This window comes from Copidosoma floridanum, unplaced genomic scaffold (genome assembly GCF_036245765.1).
Source record: "Copidosoma floridanum isolate Cflo_tuat_1 unplaced genomic scaffold, Cflo_Japanese_pri ptg000016l, whole genome shotgun sequence".
Taxonomy (NCBI): Eukaryota; Metazoa; Arthropoda; class Insecta; order Hymenoptera; family Encyrtidae; genus Copidosoma; species Copidosoma floridanum.
The window spans coordinates 2735864-2763057 of NW_028321893.1; the positions used below are offsets into that span (position 1 = coordinate 2735864).

The following is a 27194-nucleotide window of genomic DNA, read 5'->3' on the forward strand; positions in this document are numbered from 1 at the left end:
CAGGTTGTGTTGGGATTGGCGCTGGTGTTATTTAATTTATTATAATAAATAAAAAAGCAACTAAAAAGTGCCCTAGGTTATGTGGTGATTGGCGCTTGTGATATTTTATTTATTTAATTAATAAACAAAAAAACCAAAAAGTGCCCCAGGTTATGTGGGTATTGGCACTTGTGTTATTTTATTTATTTCATTAGTAAACAAAGCTACCAAAAAGTGCCCTGGGTTGCGTGTGGATTACCGCTTGTGTTATTTAATTCATTTTAAATAATCAAAGCTGCTAGTAAGCGCCCCAAGTTGTGTGGGAATTGGCGCTTGTGTTAGTTTATTTATTTAATTAATAATCAAAGCGTTTAGTGAGCGCCACGGGTTGTGTAGGAATTGGCGCTTGTGATATTTTATTTATTTTATCAATAAACAAAGCAGCCAGTAAAAACCCCGAGTTTTGTTTGGATTATCGCTTGTGTTATTTAATTTACTTTAAATAATTAAAGCGGTCAGTAAGCGCCCTGAGTTGTGTGGGGATTGGTGCTTGTGTTAGTTTATTTATTTAATTAATAAACAAAGCAGCCAGTAAGCGCCACGGGTTTTGTTGGGATTGGCGCTTGTGTTATTAAATTTTTTATATTAATTGAAAAAGCAACTAAAAAGTGCATCCCCACACACCCGGGGCGCTTACTGGCTGCTTCGTTTATTGATTAAATAAATAAAATATTACAAGCGCCAATCTCCACACAAGTAGGGGCGCTTTCTGGCCACTTTGTTTATTGATTAAATAAATAAAATAACACAAGCGCCAATCACTACACAACCCGAGGCACTTTTTAATTGCTTCGTTTATTGATTAAATAAATAAAATAACACAAACGCCAATCTTCACACAACTCAAAGCGCTTACTTGCTCTTTTGTTTATTAATTAAATAAATAAAAGAAAACAAGCTCCAATCACTACACAACTGGTGTCACTTTTTGGGTCCTTTGTTTTTTAATTACATAAATAGAATAACACAACTCCGAGTTGTTTGGGGATTGGTGCTTGTGTTATTTTATTATCTTTATTAATAATTAAAGCATCCAGAAAGCACCCCAAGTTGTGTGGGGATTAGCGCTCGTGTTATTTTATTTATTTAATGAATAAACAAAGGGGCCAGTAAGCGCCCCCAATTAAGTGGGGATTGGCGGTTGTGATATTTTATATATTTAATTAATAAACAAAGCGGCCATTGAGAGCCACAGGTTGTGTTGGGATTGGCGCTTGTGTTATTTAATTTATTATAATAAATAAAAAAGCAACTAAAAAGTGCCCAAGGTTATGAGGTGATTGGCGCTTCTGATATTTTATTTATTTAATTAATAAACAAAAAAACCAAAAAGTGCCCCAGGTTATGTAAGGATTGGCACTTGTGTTATTTCATTTATTTAATCAATAAACAAAGCAACTAAAACGTGCCCTGGGTTGTGTGTAAATTACCGCTTGTGTTATTTAATTTATTTTAAATAATTAAAGCGGCCAGTAAGCGCTCCGAGTTGTTTGGGGATTGGTGCTTGTGTTATTTTATTATCCTTATCAATAATTAAAGCATCCAGAAAGCACTCCAAGTTGTGTGGGGATTAGCGCTCGTGTTATTTTATTTATTTAATGAATAAACAAAGGGGCCAGTAAGCGCCCCCAATTGAGTGGGGATTGGCGGTTGTGATATTTTATATATTTAATTAATAAACAAAGCGGCCATTAAGAGCCACAGGTTATGTGGGTATTGGCACTTGTGTTATTTTATTTATTTCATTAGTAATCAAAGCTACCAAAAAATGCCCTGGGTTGCGTGTGGATTACCGCTTGTGTTATTTAATTTATTTTAAATATTCAAAGCAGTCAGTAAGCGCCTCAAGTTGTGTGGGATTGGCGCTTGTGTTAGTTTATTAATTAAATTAATAAACAAAGTGGCCAGTGAGCGCTACGGGTTGCGTTGGGATTGGCGCTTGTGTTATTTTATTTATTTAATTAGTAAACAAAGCAACAAAAAAGTGCCCCGAGTTTTGTTGGTATTGGCGCTTGTGTTATTTCATTTATTTATTTAATAAACAAAGCAATCAAAAAGTGCCCCGGGTTAAGTGTAGATTACCGCTTGTGTTATTTAATTTATTTTAAATAATTGAAGTCGCCAGTGAGCGCCCCGAGTTGTGTGGGGATTGGCGCTTGTGTTATTTAATTTATTTATTTAATTACATAGCAACCAAAAAGTTCCTTGGGTTGTGTGTGGATTACCGCTTGTGTTATTGAATTTATTTTAAATAATCAAAGCAGCCAGTAAGCGCCTCAAGTTGTGCAGGGATTGGCGCTTGTGTTATTTAATTTATTATATTAATTAAAAAAGCAACCTAAAAGTACCCTGAATTGTGTGAGGATTGGCGCTTGTGTTATTTTATTAAATTATTTAGTAAACAAAGCAACCAAAAAGTTCCCCGAGTTTTGTTGGGATTGGCGCTTGTGTTATTTCATTTATTTAATTAATAAACAAAGCAACCAAGAAATGACCTAAGTTGTGTGTGGATTATTGCTTGTGTTATTTAATTTATTTTAAATAATTAAAGCGGCCAGTAAGCGCCATGAGTTGTGTGGGGATTAGTGCTTGTGTTTTTGTATTTATTTAATTATTAAACGAACAAATTAAAAAGTGCCTCGGGTTGTGTAGTGATTGGCACAGGTGTTATTTTATTTATATAATCAATAAACAAAGTGGCTAGAAAGCGCCCCGAATTATGTGGGGATTGGCGCTTGTGATATTTTATTTATTCAATTAATAAACAAAGCGGCCAGTAAGCGCCCTGGGTTGTGTGGGGATTGGAGCTTGTGATATTTTATTTATTTTATTAATAAACGAAGCAATCAAAAAGTGCTCTGGGTTGTGTGTGGATTGCCGCTTGTGTTATTTTATTTATTTAAATAATAAACAAAGCGGCCAGTAAGCGCTTCGGGTTGTGTGGGCATAGGTGCTTGTGTTATTTTATTAATTTCATCAATAATTAAAGCATCCAAAAAGCGCTCCGGGTTGTGTGGGGATTAGCGATCGTGTTATTTTATTTATTTAATTAATAAACAAAGGGGCCAGTAAGCACCCTGAATTGAGTGGGGATTGGCGGTTGTAATATTTTATATATTTAATTAATAAACAAAGCGGCCAGTGAGACCCACAGGTTGTGTGGGGATTAGCGATCGTGTTATTTTATTTATTTCATTAGTGAACAAAGCTGTCAGTAAGCGCCCCGAGTTTTGTTGGGATTATCGCTTGTGTTATTTAATTCATTTTAAATAATCAAAGCTGCTAGTAAGCGCCCCAAGTTGTGTAGGAATTGGCGATTGTGTTAGTTTATTTATTTAATTAATAAACAAAGCGTTCAGTGAGCGCCACGGGTTGTGTAGAAATTGGCGATTGTGATATTTTATTTATTTAATCAATAAACAAAGCAGCCAGTAAGAACCCTGGGTTGTGTTGGGATTGGCGCTTGTGATATTTTATTAATTTTATTAATAAACAAAGCAACCAAAAAGTTCCCTGGGTTGTGTGTGGATTGCCGCTTGTGTTATTTTATTTATTTAATCAATAAACAAAGCGGCCAATAAGCGCTCCAAATTGTGTGGGGATTGGCGCTTGTAGTATTTAGTTTATTATATTAATTGAAAAAGCAACCGAAATGTGCCCCGGGTTGTGTGGGGATTGGCGCTTGTGTTATTTTATTATTTTAATTAGTAAACAAAGCAACCAAAAAGAGCTCCGAGTTTTGTTGGGATTACCGCTTGTGTTATTTAATTTATTTTAAATAATAAGAGCAGCCAGTAAGCGCCCCAGATTGTGTAGAAATTCGCGCTTGTGTAAGTTTATTTATTTAATTAATAAACGAAGCGGCCAGTTAGCGCCACAGGTTGTGTGGGGATTGGAGTTTGTGATTTTTTATTTATTTAATCAATAAACAGAGCAGCCAGTAAGCGCCCCGAGTTGTGTGTAGATTGCCGCTTGTGTTATTTTATTGATTTAATCCATAAACAAAGCGGCCAGTAAGCGCTCCGGGTTGTGTGGGGATTGGCGCTTGTGTTATTTTATTATTTTAATTAGTAAACAAAGCAACCAAAAAGAGCTCCGAGTTTTGTTGGGATTACCGCTTGTGTTATTTGATTTATTTTAAATAATAAGAGCAGCCAGTAAGCGCCCCAGATTGTGTAGAAATTCGCGCTTGTGTAAGTTTATTTATTTAATTAATAAACGAAGCGGCCAGTTAGCGCCACAGGTTGTGTGGGGATTGGAGTTTGTGATTTTTTATTTATTTAATCAATAAACAGAGCAGCCAGTAAGCGCCCCGAGTTGTGTGTAGATTGCCGCTTGTGTTATTTTATTAATTTAATCAATAAACAAAGCATCCAGAAAGCGCCCCGGGTTGTGTGGGGATTAACGCTCGTGTTATTTTATTTATTTAATTAATAAACAAAGGGGCCAGTAAGCACCCTGAATTGAGTGGGGATGGGCGGTTGTAATATTTTAAATATTTAATTAATAAACAAAGCGGCCAGTGAGAGCCACAGGTTGTGTTGGGATTGGCGCTGGTGTTATTTAATTTATTATAATAAATAAAAAAGCAACTAAAAAGTGCCCTAGGTTATGTGGTGATTGGCGCTTGTGATATTTTATTTATTTAATTAATAAACAAAAAAACCAAAAAGTGCCCCAGGTTATGTGGGTATTGGCACTTGTGTTATTTTATTTATTTCATTAGTAAACAAAGCTACCAAAAAGTGCCCTGGGTTGCGTGTGGATTACCGCTTGTGTTATTTAATTCATTTTAAATAATCAAAGCTGCTAGTAAGCGCCCCAAGTTGTGTGGGAATTGGCGCTTGTGTTAGTTTATTTATTTAATTAATAATCAAAGCGTTCAGTGAGCGCCACGGGTTGTGTAGGAATTGGCGCTTGTGATATTTTATTTATTTTATCAATAAACAAAGCAGCCAGTAAAAACCCCGAGTTTTGTTTGGATTATCGCTTGTGTTATTTAATTTACTTTAAATAATTAAAGCGGTCAGTAAGCGCCCTGAGTTGTGTGGGGATTGGTGCTTGTGTTAGTTTATTTATTTAATTAATAAACAAAGCAGCCAGTAAATGCCACGGGTTTTGTTGGGATTGGCGCTTGTGTTATTAAATTTTTTATATTAATTGAAAAAGCAACTAAAAAGTGCATCCCCACACACCCGGGGCGCTTACTGGCTGCTTCGTTTATTGATTAAATAAATAAAATATTACAAGCGCCAATCTCCACACAAGTAGGGGCGCTTTCTGGCCACTTTGTTTATTGATTAAATAAATAAAATAACACAAGCGCCAATCACTACACAACCCGAGGCACTTTTTAATTGCTTCGTTTATTGATTAAATAAATAAAATAACACAAACGCCAATCTTCACACAACTCAAAGCGCTTACTTGCTCTTTTGTTTATTAATTAAATAAATAAAAGAAAACAAGCTCCAATCACTACACAACTGGTGTCACTTTTTGGGTCCTTTGTTTTTTAATTACATAAATAAAATAACACAACTCCGAGTTGTTTGGGGATTGGTGCTTGTGTTATTTTATTATCTTTATTAATAATTAAAGCATCCAGAAAGCACCCCAAGTTGTGTGGGGATTAGCGCTCGTGTTATTTTATTTATTTAATGAATAAACAAAGGGGCCAGTAAGCGCCCCCAATTAAGTGGGGATTGGCGGTTGTGATATTTTATATATTTAATTAATAAACAAAGCGGCCATTGAGAGCCAAAGGTTGTGTTGGGATTGGCGCTTGTGTTATTTAATTTATTATAATAAATAAAAAAGCAACTAAAAAGTGCCCAAGGTTATGAGGTGATTGGCGCTTCTGATATTTTATTTATTTAATTAATAAACAAAAAAACCAAAAAGTGCCCCAGGTTATGTAAGGATTGGCACTTGTGTTATTTCATTTATTTAATCAATAAACAAAGCAACTAAAACGTGCCCTGGGTTGTGTGTAAATTACCGCTTGTGTTATTTAATTTATTTTAAATAATTAAAGCGGCCAGTAAGCGCTCCGAGTTGTTTGGGGATTGGTGCTTGTGTTATTTTATTATCCTTATCAATAATTAAAGCATCCAGAAAGCACCCCAAGTTGTGTGGGGATTAGCGCTCGTGTTATTTTATTTATTTAATGAATAAACAAAGGGGCCAGTAAGCGCCCCCAATTGAGTGGGGATTGGCGGTTGTGATATTTTATATATTTAATTAATAAACAAAGCGGCCATTAAGAGCCACAGGTTATGTGGGTATTGGCACTTGTGTTATTTTATTTATTTCATTAGTAATCAAAGCTACCAAAAAGTGCCCTGGGTTGCGTGTGGATTACCGCTTGTGTTATTTAATTTATTTTAAATAATTAAAGCAGTCAGTAAGCGCCTCAAGTTGTGTGGGATTGGCGCTTGTGTTAGTTTATTAATTAAATTAATAAACAAAGTGGCCAGTGAGCGCTACGGGTTGCGTTGGGATTGGCGCTTGTGTTATTTTATTTATTTAATTAGTAAACAAAGCAACAAAAAAGTGCCCCGAGTTTTGTTGGTATTGGCGCTTGTGTTATTTCATTTATTTATTTAATAAACAAAGCAATCAAAAAGTGCCCCGGGTTAAGTGTAGATTACCGCTTGTGTTATTTAATTTATTTTAAATAATTGAAGTCGCCAGTGAGCGCCCCGAGTTGTGTGGGGATTGGCGCTTGTGTTATTTAATTTATTTATTTAATTACATAGCAACCAAAAAGTTCCTTGGGTTGTGTGTGGATTACCGCTTGTGTTATTGAATTTATTTTAAATAATCAAAGCAGCCAGTAAGCGCCTCAAGTTGTGCAGGGATTGGCGCTTGTGTTATTTAATTTATTATATTAATTAAAAAAGCAACCAAAAAGTACCCTGAATTGTGTGAGGATTGGCGCTTGTGTTATTTTATTAAATTATTTAGTAAACAAAGCAACCAAAAAGTTCCCCGAGTTTTGTTGGGATTGGCGCTTGTGTTATTTCATTTATTTAATTAATAAACAAAGCAACCAAGAAATGACCTAAGTTGTGTGTGGATTATTGCTTGTGTTATTTAATTTATTTTAAATAATTAAAGCGGCCAGTAAGCGCCATGAGTTGTGTGGGGATTAGTGCTTGTGTTTTTGTATTTATTTAATTATTAAACGAACAAATTAAAAAGTGCCTCGGGTTGTGTAGTGATTGGCACAGGTGTTATTTTATTTATATAATCAATAAACAAAGTGGCTAGAAAGCGCCCCGAATTATGTGGGGATTGGCGCTTGTGATATTTTATTTATTCAATCAATAAACAAAGCGGCCAGTAAGCGCCCTGGGTTGTGTGGGGATTGGAGCTTGTGATATTTTATTTATTTTATTAATAAACGAAGCAATCAAAAAGTGCTCTGGGTTGTGTGTGGATTGCCGCTTGTGTTATTTTATTTATTTAAATAATAAACAAAGCGGCCAGTAAGCGCTTCGGGTTGTGTGGGCATAGGTGCTTGTGTTATTTTATTAATTTCATCAATAATTAAAGCATCCAAAAAGCGCTCCGGGTTGTGTGGGGATTAGCGATCGTGTTATTTTATTTATTTAATTAATAAACAAAGGGGCCAGTAAGCACCCTGAATTGAGTGGGGATTGGCGGTTGTAATATTTTATATATTTAATTAATAAACAAAGCGGCCAGTGAGACCCACAGGTTGTGTGGGGATTAGCGATCGTGTTATTTTATTTATTTCATTAGTGAACAAAGCTGTCAGTAAGCGCCCCGAGTTTTGTTGGGATTATCGCTTGTGTTATTTAATTCATTTTAAATAATCAAAGCTGCTAGTAAGCGCCCCAAGTTGTGTAGGAATTGGCGATTGTGTTAGTTTATTTATTTAATTAATAAACAAAGCGTTCAGTGAGCACCACGGGTTGTGTAGAAATTGGCGCTTGTGATATTTTATTTATTTAATCAATAAACAAAGCAGCCAGTAAGAACCCTGGGTTGTGTTGGGATTGGCGCTTGTGATATTTTATTAATTTTATTAATAAACAAAGCAACCAAAAAGTTCCCTGGGTTGTGTGTGGATTGCCGCTTGTGTTATTTTATTTATTTAATCAATAAACAAAGCGGCCAATAAGCGCTCCAAATTGTGTGGGGATTGGCGCTTGTAGTATTTAGTTTATTATATTAATTGAAAAAGCAACCGAAATGTGCCCCGGGTTGTGTGGGGATTGGCGCTTGTGTTATTTTATTATTTTAATTAGTAAACAAAGCAACCAAAAAGAGCTCCGAGTTTTGTTGGGATTACCGCTTGTGTTATTTAATTTATTTTAAATAATAAGAGCAGCCAGTAAGCGCCCCAGATTGTGTAGAAATTCGCGCTTGTGTAAGTTTATTTATTTAATTAATAAACGAAGCGGCCAGTTAGCACCACAGGTTGTGTGGGGATTGGAGTTTGTGATTTTTTATTTATTTAATCAATAAACAGAGCAGCCAGTAAGCGCCCCGAGTTGTGTGTAGATTGCCGCTTGTGTTATTTTATTGATTTAATCCATAAACAAAGCGGCCAGTAAGCGCTCCGGGTTGTGTGGGGATTGGCGCTTGTGTTATTTTATTATTTTAATTAGTAAACAAAGCAACCAAAAAGAGCTCCGAGTTTTGTTGGGATTACCGCTTGTGTTATTTGATTTATTTTAAATAATAAGAGCAGCCAGTAAGCGCCCCAGATTGTGTAGAAATTCGCGCTTGTGTAAGTTTATTTATTTAATTAATAAACGAAGCGGCCAGTTAGCGCCACAGGTTGTGTGGGGATTGGAGTTTGTGATTTTTTATTTATTTAATCAATAAACAGAGCAGCCAGTAAGCGCCCCGAGTTGTGTGTAGATTGCCGCTTGTGTTATTTTATTTATTTAAATAATAAACAAAGCGGCCAGTAAGCGCTTCGGGTTGTGTGGGCATAGGTGCTTGTGTTATTTTATTAATTTCATCAATAATTAAAGCATCCAAAAAGCGCTCCGGGTTGTGTGGGGATTAGCGATCGTGTTATTTTATTTATTTAATTAATAAACAAAGGGGCCAGTAAGCACCCTGAATTGAGTGGGGATTGGCGGTTGTAATATTTTATATATTTAATTAATAAACAAAGCGGCCAGTGAGACCCACAGGTTGTGTGGGGATTAGCGATCGTGTTATTTTATTTATTTCATTAGTGAACAAAGCTGTCAGTAAGCGCCCCGAGTTTTGTTGGGATTATCGCTTGTGTTATTTAATTCATTTTAAATAATCAAAGCTGCTAGTAAGCGCCCCAAGTTGTGTAGGAATTGGCGATTGTGTTAGTTTATTTATTTAATTAATAAACAAAGCGTTCAGTGAGCGCCACGGGTTGTGTAGAAATTGGCGCTTGTGATATTTTATTTATTTAATCAATAAACAAAGCAGCCAGTAAGAACCCTGGGTTGTGTTGGGATTGGCGCTTGTGATATTTTATTAATTTTATTAATAAACAAAGCAACCAAAAAGTTCCCTGGGTTGTGTGTGGATTGCCGCTTGTGTTATTTTATTTATTTAATCAATAAACAAAGCGGCCAATAAGCGCTCCAAATTGTGTGGGGATTGGCGCTTGTAGTATTTAGTTTATTATATTAATTGAAAAAGCAACCGAAATGTGCCCCGGGTTGTGTGGGGATTGGCGCTTGTGTTATTTTATTATTTTAATTAGTAAACAAAGCAACCAAAAAGAGCTCCGAGTTTTGTTGGGATTACCGCTTGTGTTATTTAATTTATTTTAAATAATAAGAGCAGCCAGTAAGCGCCCCAGATTGTGTAGAAATTCGCGCTTGTGTAAGTTTATTTATTTAATTAATAAACGAAGCGGCCAGTTAGCGCCACAGGTTGTGTGGGGATTGGAGTTTGTGATTTTTTATTTATTTAATCAATAAACAGAGCAGCCAGTAAGCGCCCCGAGTTGTGTGTAGATTGCCGCTTGTGTTATTTTATTGATTTAATCCATAAACAAAGCGGCCAGTAAGCGCTCCGGGTTGTGTGGGGATTGGCGCTTGTGTTATTTTATTATTTTAATTAGTAAACAAAGCAACCAAAAAGAGCTCCGAGTTTTGTTGGGATTACCGCTTGTGTTATTTGATTTATTTTAAATAATAAGAGCAGCCAGTAAGCGCCCCAGATTGTGTAGAAATTCGCGCTTGTGTAAGTTTATTTATTTAATTAATAAACGAAGCGGCCAGTTAGCGCCACAGGTTGTGTGGGGATTGGAGTTTGTGATTTTTTATTTATTTAATCAATAAACAGAGCAGCCAGTAAGCGCCCCGAGTTGTGTGTAGATTGCCGCTTGTGTTATTTTATTAATTTAATCAATAAACAAAGCGGCCAGTAAGCGCTCCCGGTTGTGTTGGGATTGGCGCTTGTGATATTTTATTTATTTAATTAATAAACAAAGCGGCCAGTAAGCATCCCGGGTTGTGTGGGGATTTGCATTTGTGTTATTTTATTTATTTAATCAATAAACAAAGCGGCCAGTAAGCGCTCCGGGTTGTGTGGGGATTGGCGCTTGTGTTATTTAATTTATAATATTAATTGAATAAGCAACCAAAATGTGCCCCGGTATGTGTGGGGATTGGCGCTTGTGTTATTTTATTTATTTAATTAGTAAACAAAGCAACCAAAAAGAGCTTCGAGTTTTGTTGAGATTGGCGCTTGTGTTATTCCATTTATTTAATTAATAAACAAAGCGGCCAGTTAGCGCAACGCGCTGTGTAGTGATTGGCGCTTGTTTTATTATATTTATTTAATCAATAAACAAAGCGGCTAGTAAGCGCTCTGGGTCGTGTGGGGATTGGCATTTGTGTTATTTTATCTATTTAATTTATTAAACAAAGCAACTGAAAAGTGCCCTGTGTTGTGTGGTGATTAGCGCTTGTGTTATTTTATTTATTTAATTCATAATTAAAGCGGCCAGTAAGCGCCCCGGGTTGTTTGGGTATTGGTGCTTGTGTTATTTTATTAATTTTATCAATATCTAAAGCATCCAGAAAGCGCCCCGGGTTGTGTGGGGATAAGCGCTCGTGTTATTTTATTTATTTAATTAATAAACAAAGGGGCCAGTAAGCGCCCCGAATTGAGTGGGGATTGGCGGTCGTGATATTTTATATATTTAATTAATAAACAAAGCGGCCAGTGAGAGCCACAGGTTGTGTTGGGATTGGCGCTTGTGTTATTTCATTTATTTTAATAATTAAAAAGTAACCAAAAAGTGCCCCAGGTTATGTGGTGATAGGCGCTTGTGTTATTTTATTTATTTAATTAATAAACGAAGCAACCAAAAAGAGCTCCGAGTTTTGTTGGGATTGGCGCTTGTGTTATTTTATTTATTTCATTAGTAAATAAAGCTGTCAGTAAGCGAACCGAGTTTTGTGGGGATTATCGCTTGTGTTATTTTATTCATTTTAAATAATCAAAGCTGCTAGTAAGCGCCCCAAGTTGTGTGGGAATTGGCGCCTGTGTTAGTTTATTAATTCAATTAATCAACAAAGCGTTTAGTGAGCGCCATGGGTTGTGTAGGGATTGGCGCTTGTGATATTTTATTTATTTAATCAATAAACAAAGCGGCCAGTAAGCACCCCGGGTTGTGTTAAGATTGGTGCTTGTGATATTTTATCAATTTTATTAATTAACAAAGCAACCAATAAGTTCCCTGGGTTGTGTGTGGATTGCCGCTTGTGTTATTTTATTTATTTAATCAATAAACAAAGCGGCCAGTAAGCGCTCCGGGTTGTGTGGGGATTGGCGCTTGTGTTATTTAATTTATAATATTAATTGTATAAGCAACCAAAATGTGCCCCGGTATGTGTGGGGATTGGCGCTTGTGTTATTTTATTTTTTTAATTAGTAAACAAAGCAACCAAAAAGAGCTTCGAGTTTTGTTGAGATTGGCGCTTGTGTTATTCCATTTATTTAATTGATAAACAAAGCAACTAAAAAGTGCCCTGGGTTGTGTGTGGATTACCGCATGTGTTATTTAATTTATTTAAAATAATTAAAGCGGCCAGTAAGCGCCCTGAGTTGTGTGGGGATTGGCACTTGTATTAGTTTATTTATTTAATTCATAAACTAATCGGCCAGTAAGTGCTACGGGTTGTGTTGGGGTTGACGCTTGTGTTATTTAATTTATTATATTAATTGAAAAAGCAACCAAAAAGTGCCCCGGGTTATGTGGTGATTGGTGCTTGTGTTATTTGATTTATCTAATTAATAAAAAAAGCGGCCAGTGAGCGCCACGGGTTGTGTTGGGATTGGTGCTCGTGTTATTTTATTTATTTTATTAATAAACAAAGGGGCCAGTAAGTGCCCCGAATCGTGTGGGGATTGGCGCTTGTGATATTATATATATTTAATTAATAAACAAAGAGGCCAGTGAGAGCCACAGGTTGTGTGGGGATTGGCGCTTGTGATATTTTATTTATTCTATTAAAAAAAAAGCAACCAATAAGTGCCCTGGGTTGTGTGTGAATCGCCGCTTGTGTTATTCTACTTATTCAATTAGTAAACAAAGCAACCAAAAAGTGCCCCGAGTTTTGTTGGGATTGGCGCTTGTGTTATTTCATTTATTTAATTAATAAAGAAAGCAACTAAAAAGTGCCCTGGGTTTTTTGTGGATTACCGCTTGTGTTATTTAATTTATTTTAAATAATTAAAGCGGCCAGTAAGCGCCGCGAGTTGTGTGGGGATTGGCGCTATTGTTTTTTTATTTATTAACTTAATAAACAAAGCGGCCAGTCAGCGCCACGAGTTGTGTTGGGATTGGCGCTTGTGTTGTTTAATTTATTATATTAATTGAAAAAGCAACTAAAAAGTGCCCCGGGTTATGTGGTGATTGGTGCTTTTTTTATTTCATTTATTTAATTAATAAACAAAGCGGCCAGTAAGCGCTCCGGGTTGTGTGGGGATTGGCATTTGTGTTATTCTATTTATTTAATTAATAAACAAAGCAACCAAAAAGTGCCTTGGGATGCTAGTGATTGGCACTTGTGTTATTTTATTTATTTAATCAATAAACAAAGTGGCTAGAAAGCGCCCTGAATTGTGTGGGGATTGGCACTTGTGATATTTTATTTATTTAATTAATAAACTAAGTGGCCAGTGAGTGCCACGGGTTGTGTTGGGGTTGGCGCTTGTGTTATTTAATTTATCATATTAATTGAAAAAGCAACCAAAAAGTGCCCCGGGCTATGTGGTGATTGGTGCTTGTGTTATTTTATTTATTTAATCAATAATTCAAGCAGCCAGTTAGCGCTCCGGGTTGTGTGGGGATTGTCGCTCGTGTTATTTTATTTATCTAATTAATAAACAAAGGGGCCAGTAAGCGCCCCGAGTTGTGTTGGGATTGGCGTTTTTGTTAGCTTATTTATTTAATTAATAAAAAAAGCGGCTAGTGAGGACCACGGGTTGTGTTGGGATTGGCGCTCGTGTTATTTTATTTATTTAATTAATAAACAAAGGGGCCAGTAAGCGCCCCGAATTGTGTGGGAATTGGCGCTTGTGATATTATATATATTTAATTAATAAACAAAGAGGCCAGTGAGAGCCACAGGTTGTGTGGGGATTGGAGCTTGTGATATTTTATTTATTTTATTAATAAAAAAAGCAACCCAACAGTTCTCCGGGTTATGTGGTGATTGGCGCTTGTGATATTCTATTTATTTGATTAATAAACAAAGAAACCAAAAAGTGCCCCAGGTTGTGTGGGTATTGGCGCTTGTGTTATTTTATTTATTTTATTAGTAAACAAAGCTGTCAGTAAGCGCCCCGAGTTTTGTTGGGATTACCGCCTGTGTTATTTAATTTATTTTAAATAATTAAAGCAGCCAGTAAGCGCCCCAAGTTGTGTAGGAATTGGCGCTTGTGTGATCTTATTTATTCAATTAATCAACGAAGCGGCCAGTTAGCGCCACGAGTTGTGTGGGGATTGGAGTTTGTGATATTTTAATTATTTAATCGATAAACAAAGCAGCCAGTAAGTGCCCCGGGTTGTGTGGGGATTGGCGCTTGTAATATTTTATTTATTTCATCAATAAACAAAGCAACCAAAAGGTGCCCTGGGTTGTGTGTGGATTGTTGCTTGTGTTATTTTATTTATTTAATCAATAAATAAAGCGGCCAGTAAGCGCTCTGGGTTGTGTGGGGGTTGGCGGTTGTGTTACTTAATTTATTATATTCATTGAAAAAGCAACTAAAAAGTGCCTCGGGTTATGTGGTGATTGGCGCTTGTGTTATTTTATTTATGTAATTAATAAACAAAGCAACCAAAAAGTGCCCCGTGTTCTGAGGGGATCGGCGCTTGTGTTATTTTACTTATTCAATTAGTAAACAAAGCAACCAAAAAGTACCCCGAGTTTTGTTGGGATTGGCGCTTGTGTTATTTCATTCATTTAATTAATAAACAAAGCAACTAAAAAGTGCCCTGGGTTTTTTGTGGATTACCGCTTGTGTTATTTAATTTATTTTAAACAATTAAAGCGGCCAGTAAGCGCCGCGAGTTGTGTGGGGATTCGCGCTTGTGTTATTTTATTTATTTAATCAATAAACAAAGCGGCCAGTTAGCGCCACGGGTTGTGTTGGGATTGGCGCTTGTGTCACTTAATTTATAGATTAATCGAAAAAGCAACTAAAAAGTGCCCTGGGTTATATGGTGATTGGTGCTTGTGTTATTTTATTTATGTAATTAATAAACAAAGCACCCCAAAAGTGCCCCGCGTTGTGTGGTGATTGGCGCTTGTTTTATTTTATTTATTAAATCAATAAACAAAGCGGCCAGTAAGCGCTCCGGGTTGTGTGGGGATTGGCATTTGTGTTATTTTATTTATTTAATTAATAAACAAAGCAACCAAAAAGTGCCTCGGGTTGTGTAGTGATTGGCGCTTGTGTTATTTTATTTATTTAATCAATAAACAAAGTGGCCAGAAAGCGCTCTGAATTGTGTGGGGATTGGCGCTTGTGATATTTTATTTATTTAATCAATAAACAAAGCGGCCAGTAAGCGCCCCGGGTTGTTCGGGGATTGGCGCTTGTGATATTTTATTTATTTTATTAATAAAAAAAGCAACCAAAGAGTGCCCTGGGTTGTGTGTGGATTGCCGCTTGTGTTATTTTATTTATTTAATCAATAAACAAAGCGGCCAGTAAGCGCTCCGGGTTGTGTGGGGATTGGCGTTTGTGTTATTTTATCTATTTAATTTATTAAACAAAGCAACTGAAAAGTGCCCCATGTTGTGTGGTGATTGGCGCTTGTGTTATTTTATTTATTTAATTAATAATTAAAGCGGCCAGTAAGCGCCCCGGGTTGTGTGGGGATTGGCGCTCGTGTTATTTTATTTATTTAATTAATAAACAAAGGGGCCAGTAAGCGCCCCTTGTTGTGTGGTGATTGACGCTTGTGTTATTTTATTTATTTAATCAATAAACAAAGCGGCCAGTAAGCGCCCCGGGTTGTGTGGGGATTGGCGCTTGCATTATTGTTTCATATAATTTAACAATTATTAAAGCTTGTGATACTGCTTTTAGGTGTGTTGGGTTAGTGTGTGAAATAGCTTAGGATTAATTTATTAAGTTATGGTTCATGAAATGTTGTCGAGTTATCTATGGTTTTGCGTCTTGCTCCATATATCCAATTTGAATTTCACGCAAGTTTTCCAGTCTCATTGTATGGTACGGACCCAGAGGCACTTGCCCGAAAAGTTGCATCGGTCGGAAATCAAACCACGGTCTCCCTCGTGCCGATCCACGAGCCGTGGTGGATAAGTTACCTGAGCCCGAGTGGAAATATTTATCTGCATCAAACTGATCGAAATTGCGCCAAAGTAAGCCTAATTAAGCCTTATTAAGCCAAATCGAGCCAAACTGAGTCAAACTGATCCAAACTGAGCTATACTACTGCCGATTCGAACAATTGGCTCAGTATGGCTCAGTTTGGCTTAATTTGGCTCAATTTAGCTTAATTTGGCTCAGTTTGGCTCAGTTTGGCACATTTTGGCTCAGTTTTGCTCAGTATGGCTTACTTAGGATATGTAGTATAAAATGAATATTAATTACTATAGTGCCCTTATTACCTTATTTTTGTAGTTAAATGTTTTAAGAATAAAAGCATTTATTCGTTATAAACGTACATTTTATTCTTTGTAGATCGAAGCACATTAGACAGTGCATGAATGTGTCTAATTACAGTATCGCCCCAACGCACCTCGTGGAATTGTTACAATAAAATATTTATCCTTTGCTACACTTAGTATACATGGTTTATATAAATCTGAACAATTTATAATTGATACAAATGGTTTCTGCTGTGTATCGACACACTTTATATAATCCATAGACGTCTGCTTAACTGTATATGCATGACTTATAGTAATATTGATGAAAAAAATTATAATTCTGGTTACATTGGATATTGTACATTTGTATATACTTTTTATAAGTCCATATTTGCCATCCACAGTAACTGCTACACAATCTTTGCGCTTTTTGTTTCTCAAATACGATTGAGTCGTATAACGTAAATCATTGCATATTATTTTCGTGTATTTATAACAGCTTTCAATTTTATTTATATCAATAATATCTTTAGCAATCTTACATTCCAAATCATTAAAAAACTTTTTTTTTCCCTTACCAATTAGTATACATTTATCGACTATACTGAAATATTTTAAGTTTTTTCTTTCTTTGCTTAAAAAATTTTTAACTGGATCATGCACAAGGCCAGAATGTTCTAGGTATGGCAATTGCTGATAAACTTGTAACCTGTTCACAATTTGTTCTATAATTTTAAAATTACAGTGCTTCAATAAAAATAAATTTTTATTTTCTGTTTCGAAAGCAAAAGTATTAATTGAATGTACTGGTCCCCAATTTTTAACTGTTTTGCATAAATGTAATAATAAGTGAACGTTATAATGAGCGTAGTTTCTACCGTATAAGTTTTCAAATTCAACACAAAAAATAATAAGCAGTTTTTGAGCTGTTTCGATCATTTCAGAACTTATCGAATCTCGTGATAATATTTCCATTGCTGTTGAGAACATAACTAAATTGCTATAATACTTTTTTAAAAATATTTTTCGTAAGCATAATGGAGCATAAAAAATTATCCAAGCAAGCCATTCCGAGGCCTTCCACATGTTTCTTTCCTTTACACTTCGAGCAATTTTTGCTACACAAGATGGACTCTTCATACTTAATAGTCTTTTGTCAATAATTGCTATTTTATCAGGTGATCCTACGTTATAACTTTCCGTTGCATTGGAAAAAATTATATTAGTGTATAATTGTGCTACACCTAACAGACAGCAGTGCAAGTAATCTAAAATCATCCCATTTACTAAGTCGAAATATCGTAAATTCATGAGACTCGACAGACCCTTTACGCCTTTAATATCTTTTGCATTGCTCTCATAAGCCATAACCATTTGATTCTTGATTGATGAATCACTTCTTTCTGGAGGGGGAGACTGTTGAATGGGATACTTCCGAACTCCATTGACAGCTTCGGTAGGATGTTCGCAATACGTGCAGCCATACAATCCATTAAACTGTTTCATGTTAAGCATACCACATCTTGCAACTGAATCGACGCATACACTAAAAAATGAGAACAAATATACCTTTAACAGTACAAGAAAAACTTTGCCTCACTGGGAAACAGTTGGGTGGACTGTCTGCTTAATTTTACTGTGAACAGCGCCCCCAACTGCTGGTGCTCTCACTCGCCCGAGTTGGGTGCAATGTTCACCCAGTGGGAGAGCCGCTGCACCAAGATATTGGTGGAGCAGTCTACCCACTTATCAGTTAGACTGTGTTTTAATGATTGGTGCAAATACTAAGATAAGAATTTAACTTTAAGAGTTACGTATTACACCGTTAACACTTGGAAAAGATCGATTCAAGTCGATTCAAGATGATTGACTTGGAACAATAACGTTCTTTTTTGTATTTTTGAATAAGAAGTACATATATAAATACATATTGGCAAATTTACGTACCCCAAAGGAAAAAGTTTACTAGTAATCGTTTGACCTTGAAATGTCCATTGAAACCCCTTTGTGGATAACTTGTTAGCTTGATCTATAAAAGGTTGTAGATAAACATTCATCTCTGGTTAGACTTTGGCTACCCATAAGCCAGCAAGCAACATATATTTTTTTCTAATACTTTCTGGTAGCTCATTGATCATAATATAAATCGGCCATACAGATAGTTTTAAAGCATCTGCAGCTTGACATCCATCAGTATTTATAGTGTATGAAAAATTTAATTTATTTCCCAATAACTGAGGATCGTTTTCAAACGATGTATACACGCGTCCATCGTACAAGTCTTCAAGTCCATTTTCATCTACTTTTATGCGGGAATGACGAAAAAACAGGTTAGTGTATATCACATTATCAGCAAATAATTTTTTCATCTGGTACTCCAGATCAATTTCTACGAAATAGGAGCCAGATGATGTGACGTTTATTAGGGCTCCACAGCCACATGTAACTGTAAGATCCAGGTTATTCTGTTTCCCAATGTACCTTCGACAAGCACTACAAATAACATGATATGCTACTAAACTTTTGTCAACGCCTAACAATTTCATTAACATGTACTTGGTTCGAGGAAAGACATCATTTTTGAAAATAATATTCATCATATTAAACATATCTAGAGCTGCTACCCATGACAGCGCATGTGTTTTCACCAGCTTTAAGCACATGAAAATTACTTCAGCAACATTAGTGTTCGAACACTTACATAAATATTTACTTAGTTTTTCTTCTGTATTGTCTGCGTTGGATCTTGTTTTCTACGTAAATAAATATAATTATTGGTTTTGACTGATACTTGAAGTTTACAATTAAAATTAACAGTACAATAAACCTGTTTTTGCATTGGAGGTATGAGTGCACAGAAAGTACCCAAGTCCTAGTTGCAATACATGTATTTACGCAACAACGTAGGAATTGTGTAACAAATGGCAATTTTTAATGCAATTTGAACAGTAAAAATAGCCATAACTTGCTTGAAATATTATATATTTTGTTCAAAAATGCAACCGTGCACTTATACACTTCGCCAATTGCTTGAACTACCTGATCAACTACGCTGTAGGAGGTCAATCCAGGCTCATCGATGTCCGACTCTGGAGATATATTTCTATGCGCATCGTTCATCTTTGTTGGGACAAGCTTGTGTTTTTTATAAACAAGAATAGCATCATTCTGTAACATAAGGAAATGTTATTCTCTATTTAATTAATTAATTTGTGCCAATCATACACTAAAGTATTCATACAGTCATGATCTACTTTTGAACTATTTAATATTATTTTTAATATTATAAGGAAATAGGTCAAGCTTATTTTAGTTGGATGAATAATTACGGGAAAGTCGCAGTATTCTTATATATCTTGGATGTTACTACAAAATTAACGTACACAAAAAGAGATTATTTACTTACAGTCTGATAACAACCAAACTTTGTTGTCTTAAACCTCAAAATACTGCTTTGCCTTTTATTTCGGGTACATACTGTACTTCTGGGCACTGTTTTCCGGGTAAAACGATCTAAATACGACTTGTAGGAGCCTCGCTTACTCATTATGTAAAATATTTTTTCAATATATTTATTGACACAAGCAATATTTATGATGCGATTCTTATGCAAGAATCACACGATCTTTAAATACTTCGCAAGTTATGACTATCTTATGCAATACCTAGTATTAAAAGCCAACCACATCTCTGATTTTTTATCAACTATATTTGGTTCCACCTTCCTTATGCCGCGGTTATATGTGGTCATAGAGATATAAGGATAGAGTGCCATAGAGATAATATAATATTATCTCTATGTAGAGTGCGCTAGAGGCTGAATACAGCGATACGGTAAAAGAAAGAGATGGTTGCCGAGTGTCTTCTCTGTTTCTTTCTATCCGAGCGCTGTGATTGGCTGCTGCTCAAGGGAGTGTTCTGGTCGTCAGCGGCAGTTACTGACATAGGTTATTACCTCTTGAGCATGTCTTGGTGGACAATTGATGAATGTAACGGCACACCAGAAAAAACGAAAATTTCCCCCACCACTATTAGTATGAGTTACGCGTTTCGCTCACGCTGGGGTTGTAGTGCGCATCTGACCTTCATTTTCCATTACGCAGTCGAGCACGCTAGGTTCGTTCAAGCCCGTTCGTTCAAACCCTATATGTAGCGGACCAAACAGAACCGGTTCCATATAAATAGGTATACTTCGTTAAGAGAACCAGACTTGACCAAAACGGGCTTGAACGAACCTACTGATTCCGTCAACCAAATCAAGGGTGTATTCCGTAAGGTCTGACCAGTTGTTAAATGGCAACACTGTTACTAGTGTGCTGCGTTTTGCAACCCAAAACACCAGCAAACAGCTGACCGAAGTAAACAAAAATGTAGGTGTCAGTCGTCAAATAATGTTACTTTTTTCCGAATGTTGCTCTGCATGATCTCGTGTCTTCAAACACTATAAGATACGGACTTTATTTACTTTTGTCGCTTTCTCCTAAATTACAACTGACTTATACGTTTGTTTACTTCAGTCAGCTGTTTGCTGTTGTTTTGGGTTGCGGAACGCAGCACCAGTAACAGTGTTGCCATTTAACAACTGGTCAGATCTTACGGAATATACCCCAAATCTTGAAGTCTTATGTATAGGGCCATCAGATGGTCCAATCCTTTGAACTGACGTACTAAGCCGATCAGACCTATGTCCATCGGACGTGTGATCATTCGAACAGACTTATCACACCTACCATCCCTGGCCTCTGAGTAGTGCTTAATGATGTACCGTATGTAATCCTTATACAGTTTTTTCGATATGACCTTTACTTGACATCGTTGCACTGTTCATTATGTAAAACAAGCTTTTATTGTGCTAAAGATTTTTGAAAGAAAATATTAGTTGCAATGACGGACTACCATGCATACATTTACATTCCGGCGGTGACAGCTGGTACGCAACCTATCAAAAAGATAGTCCCTGTTGGTTGCATAAAAAAGTTTGATCTTGATAAATACTTAGCAGGAGAAATAGTGTACAAAAACAAACCGATGAAGTACAAAGAGGTGGGCGCCAACAACTCACGTATTTGTGCAATACTTCATGTTGGAGGTAATATGTTTGTGTCCTTACTTGGAATTTTTAGTATGTCACTTTTTGTAGTAAAATGTGTTATTCTTTTAGAGACTCTGGATGCTGTTGAAACGTATTTGTCAGAGAATCCAAAAATAACAAGAAGAAAGCCTAAAATAAATTTGTCAGCAGCCTCAGATTCAGTATTGGATAGTAACAATCATGATCAATCTAACGACGATGGTATTTCAGAAGAAATAGTCACAGCCAAACGAGTTGCAAAGGTAAATATCAAATATCAAACTATACAAATCAATGTAGTGATACAATGACAATTTTTTTTTTTTATGCAATAAGTAAAACTTTTCAGCCATTTATTTCAACTTTTTTAGTTTTAGTCAAATTAGTCGAGCTATTATTGACTTAAGCACATTTTTCGAAACCTAAACACTGTCAGTGTAGAACCGTATTTCTTGCAGTATAAATTAATGTTGCATGAATGCAGAACCTTTCTCATGCAATAAAAAAACTTTCTGCTTTCTAGGATCAAATAGCCGCCAAGAAAAAAAGCAAGAATGATGCCTCAAAAAATATTCTGAATAGTTATCTAAATGCTGCAGAACAAGTAAGTCACAGAAGCAGTTTTAGTTTACAAATAGTAAATTAAAAAAATTATAAACAAAGAATAGATAAGAAATAATTAGAAGAATTCAAAAGTAGTTAATAAATTTAATAATTATATCGTGATTGTAGGAGGATGGACTATTTAATCTTAATTTAGATATTCACTCATCTACATTGCAAGAAGGTTCAGAAAGACTTAACCGGAGTGTATCAAACACTCATCGACAACCGCTTACAGATCTGCATAATAACGGTGCACCTGGGAATGGGACTATCAGAAAAGGACATGCAGTTTTAAGGGAACGTAATGAAAAGGTTGATTTATGTATTTGTCACAGATACACTTAATAATAATCACATTTTGAGTGCAAAATATTTTGTGCGACAAGAAAGTTTTTTAAATATTGAACCCATGTGCATTTAAAATGTACAAGTGCTTGTTAATTATGAAAGTGGAAAATTTTTTAGGAGCTTGAAGCTTCGTGCAGAGCATACAAAATGCAAGCTGAATATTTTGAAAATCAATCAAAAAAAGCAGAATTGGAAGTCGAGTATTGGAAAAAGCTTGCTCAACAAAAACAGCAGGAAAAATCTACTTACAATCCGACTGGTAAGAGCTTGATTTATATTAAAGCAGACAATTGTAACTTTAATATACTTTTTATTTATTTATAATTTTTTGGTACGTTGTAAATCTTTTAGAGGAACAGTTGCGAATCTACAATAATGTTTTTGAGTCACCTGAGCAAGAAGATTCAAGTACAATTGATTTGAACTTGCGAACGATAAGAAAAGGCGTTAAGTACAACTCTTTGGCTTATAAAGATGCGTATAAAACCAAGAATTGTCAAACTTTTTTCACACTCATGGATATAGGTATTTTTGGAGTAGACGATCTCGCAAGCCGCTCCGTGAAGTCTCGACGTGGCACGAGCAACAATCCATTATCACCCATAAAGAAAGAAGCCATAGAAGATGAATTTGTGCAATAGTTAAAGTCAAGAGGGTTCACCCCACAACTTATTTCAGACGAATTAAATAAGTGCAATGGGTATCATCATGGTGCAATTTGCACAGCTAGAAAAAAACTCATCCGAGGCCAACGAAACCAAATTAATAATGAAGATGACTTTGAAGAAGTTCGTTTTAGTGATTAATGTATTTATTTAATTTGAACATTTAGAATTGAAAAAATCTTACTTTATAATATATGTCAAACGTGATTATAAAATTGTAACTAAACAAGACTGCCTACGAGTATAATGAAAATTATCATTTAAGTGTTTGTATAGACGTTAAGATTATTTAAGATAAATCATTAAAAGCCTTGTATTTAAATATAATAAATAAAAGGTAATTAACGCCATGAAACAGTCACAACGCATTAAATTTATTTTTTTTTCGGAAATTTAGCATGCGACGCATAACAACTCCAAAAGCTAGAATAAAATAGATAATCCACATGGATTGCCGCATCTACGTTAATTTTCTAGAAAATCAATCGAGAATGCCTTGAATCAAAATAACAATTAATTCGCATTGCCTCAGAAATCTTTTTAAATTAACTTAAGAACCGTTAATTTCCAGGTTCCATTTTGCAGCTGAGCATGACCCACACATCAAAATAATGTACTGGAACCACTGAGCTTCACTTTGTCAGACTGACCTTCATTAAGCTAATCTGATAGCCTTACTAATCAAGATAAGCCTATACGATTCAGACAGATCTTTATTATGCCAAACTAAGCTATACTATGCCCTACATATGAAAAAAAATTAATTTTCTGTTGAATATGTATACTTTGGTGCTGCAGTCTAGGCCAAACTGAGCTAAACTGAGCCAAACTAAGCTGAATTGAGTCAAATTGAGCCGAACTGAGCCAAACTGAGCCAATCGTTTGAATCGGCCATAGTTTGGCTCAGTTTGGCTCAGTGTGACTCAGTTCGGCTCAGTTTGATTCAATTAGACACAGTTTTGCTGAAAACCATTTCCACTCGGGAGGTAACTTACTTACTATGTTACATGTAAAATATTTGTTTCACGACCTAGCCGACTGACTCACTGCCCTGCTCACCGGGCGCTTATTCCTGTAGCTGCTACGTTCTTACCTATAGTGCGTAGAAAGTGCCCGAGAAGTGTTTGCTACGTTTAACGTAAGAAAAAGGTAATCTAACCTGATGTCTGACTACGTGATCTGAGTAGTCTGTTTACTTTCTAGCTGATTGTAATTATTTGTTTATAAATGAACTGCACTCACCACTGGTACGTAGCACGGTTACAGGAAACCACTTTTTTTCCCATCTAGCGGATGTTGTAGAGCCTTCAACTCTTATATTAGTTGCTTGATGATTTTGTCTGTGTCTCCCAATAAACTAATGTAAACATAACTTCACTTTGCACCTTTTTTATGATAGAAGTTCTATTTGTTTATGTATTTTGGTTTTATTACTTTCTTATTTTGTGTACGTCGTAATAAATTTTTTATTGTAACTCCGTCAGTTTGTGTTGATGGATAATAATTAACTGAAGGCAGGTACATTAACCAAACATTTAATTACCATGACATTTTCAAGTTTCTTTTTCGATACACTGTTGAGTATATGAATATTTAAAATGGATTTTCAACAATATTAGATAAAATAATTGTATAGTACTTGTAGCATTATTAATTTTATTATTGTAAAGCATGCAAGTGTGTATGATAAATTAATGGTTTTTAGTTACATGAGCAGTGTCTGCTGTAATATACTTAGGTTGTTGTAATTTATGTTTGGAAGTAGTTTCCAATAATTAAGGATTTTTTAAATCTACATGAACAAAACTAAAAATCATATACAAATTATAATATGCAAATATAATCGTCATTCAGAATATAAGTAAAAAGAGTCATAAATTGAAATTGTTACTTGAAGGAACTTAAAACTTTTTATATTATTTCTAATGGAGTTGTTATGATCTTACACCTTCTTATACTTACAGATGTTAAAGGTGATAAGACTTTCTTCTGCACTGCTCAGCGGTTAAAAAAATAATTGATTCTGTTCATACAGTTTTCAACATCAGACTAGAAGAATTGTTTATTTTTTGACGAAGCAAATACTTCTGTGTTTTCTTTGAGTACATTGATAATGCATCAAAATTATCTAGTGATTATTGAAAATACAACGAGTATTATCAATTGAAACTATTAAGGCGGATGTGGAAGTTGTCAAAGTTTCACAAATATTTGTGATATAAAGAAGATTATGTGAAATGGTAATACATGTAAAATTCTATTTGTGCGATTTTTATAATGATTCTTGTGAAATGAGTAGTTTAAAATTGTGTATTTTGTTTATAGGCTTGCTGTAAAGTGAATTGGGTAGTGATATAAATGGCAGAAATTTTGCAGTTGGAGTGTGGAAAAACTTTGCTGAGCGATACAGACAAATTTGAATTAGATACAAGAAAAAATGACACAAATGTCTGCTTACAAAAAACATCTTGTACAAAAGAGTTATATGACATGGCTGACAATATTTCATCCGTCGTTTCTGTTGCTAAAGTCTTATTACCAGTTTTAAACAACGACACCCAATGTACAAATAGTGATTTAATTCCTGTGCCAGCAATGGAAGAAAACTTGTGCAGTTTGGCTCTTGGAGTAGCTTGAAGAAAATGCATTTGCCTGCAAGGTGCAGTTGGCTGCGGTTAAACAGCCATCGTTGAATACTTGGCCAAAATAACTGGACACTGGCCATCCAATTTCATTAAAGTACAGTTTGGGGATAAAAGTGACTCATAAATGTTGCTGGGAACTTACAGATGCACCGATATATCTGGAGAATGTGAGTGGCAGGCTGGTGTGCTCACGTAGGCAGTAGCAAGTGGAAATTGGCTCCTTCTGGATGTTATATACAGTGCTGCACGAGACGTTGCTAGCATTTTGAGTAATGTCATGCAAACTGGAACTCTGTCTGTTCCTGGATGCAAAGACACTTTTCACGTTAACAGTGGATTTCAGCTGTTTTTCACGCAGAGATTGATCCCCATGATGTCCGGCTTCCAACTTCAGTCATCCGGAGCCAGTAGTCTGTTTGAAAAACACTTGCTGTGCATTAACATGGAGTCGCTGTCGAAAAAAGAATTGAGTACAATTGTCCAAACTCTGTTCCCAGTATGAAATACTGTTACTTCTAAGTTCGTTGATGTTTTCTTTTTTTTTGTAGGCAATCATAATACCGATAGTGATGAAGACGACGAACTGTTTTTTTTAAAAACATGAAGATTAATTTCCACTAGAGATCTATTAAATTGGTGTTACAGAGCTGTTAACGGCTTAAACGTTTCCTCCAAAGATTCTGCTCTTAAATTACTTCAAGACGCCATCGACATATTCTGTTGCTCTGTGCTATTTCAAGGTGAAAATATATTCGTTAACAAAATGCAATTTAATTATTTTTTAGCAAAGCGAGAGCGCTGACCTGCTCGGTGGCTACAAGCCTGTCGACTTGAAGATCCTCATTTCTCCCATTCGCGAGGAATTCGAGATCTTGTTTCGCTCATTCTTCGCGGTCGAGCCCAACAAAAAATTCCTGGAACACATTGACACTTGCCTCACGAAAAGCAAATGAAAGACCCTCGTTGCGCTGATGAATACCAGTACGGGTGCTGCTTTGAAGCGACTCCGGTCAAACCATCAGCGAGCCGGAAGACAAGAGCCGCGAGACTGTAAGAAAGTGAGACCAGCTGGCTGCCAAGCTGAGAAAGCTGGCCGCTCAAGTGAAGAGGCAGCTCTCGTTGGCCTTCGCCTTTATGTAAGGGAGCTTAATTAAGGCTTTGAAAGAAGGTCAGTGGGTCCTGCTCGACGAGATCAATCTCGCTAACGCGGAGACTCCGGAGTGCCTTTCCAGTCTACTCGAAGGCTCGTCGGGCTCCCTGTCTCTTCTGGAACGTGGCGATCAAGAAGCCATAGCACGCCATCCCGATTTCACCTTAATCACCTGCATGAACCCGGCGACCGATGTTGGCAAGAAAGAACTGCCCGTCGGCTTGCGTAAACGATTCACCGAGTTCTACGTGGTCGAGCTGACCAAGCACGTGGACTTGCAACTCCTCGTCGGCTCGTACCTAGAATAGTTGAACCTACCTGCCGTCAAACAGTAGGCCATCGTCAAGTTCTACCTAAACGTGCGCCAAGAAGCCACGTGGACTCTGTTCGAAGGTACCGCGCACAAGTCGCACTACAGATTGTGGTGAATCCTTTTCTTTCGTCTTTCTGTTTGATCTCTTTTGTGCCCTTTTCACAAGTATGATTTGAGCATACCATTTTTTTCGCTTTATTCAAGAAGTTTCGTGTAATAACTATTATCTAATATAATTAAAG

At 36.0% G+C, this 27194-nt stretch overlaps 1 protein-coding gene, 1 long non-coding RNA gene and 1 pseudogene across 2 annotated transcripts; 2 read left to right on the top strand and 1 right to left on the bottom strand.

Moving 5' to 3' along the window:
- Positions 1-16809: 16809 nt before the first annotated feature.
- On the bottom strand, positions 16810-18292 carry LOC111643284 (uncharacterized; annotated as a pseudogene).
- A 2746-nt stretch (positions 18293-21038) lies between these two features.
- LOC149374647 (uncharacterized) lies at positions 21039-22820 on the top strand. Its single transcript, XM_089592395.1, has 6 exons — positions 21039-21243; positions 21316-21488; positions 21749-21829; positions 21958-22143; positions 22297-22438; positions 22531-22820. The coding sequence occupies exons 1-6, from the start codon at positions 21039-21041 to the stop codon at positions 22818-22820; spliced, it is 1077 nt and encodes a 358-aa protein (XP_089448521.1).
- A 2062-nt stretch (positions 22821-24882) lies between these two features.
- Positions 24883-26243, top strand: LOC149374648 (uncharacterized). Its single transcript, XR_016293060.1, has 4 exons — positions 24883-25084; positions 25170-25503; positions 25634-25959; positions 26038-26243. It is a non-coding gene; the product is annotated as an uncharacterized LOC149374648 (long non-coding RNA).
- Positions 26244-27194: the final 951 nt, after the last annotated feature.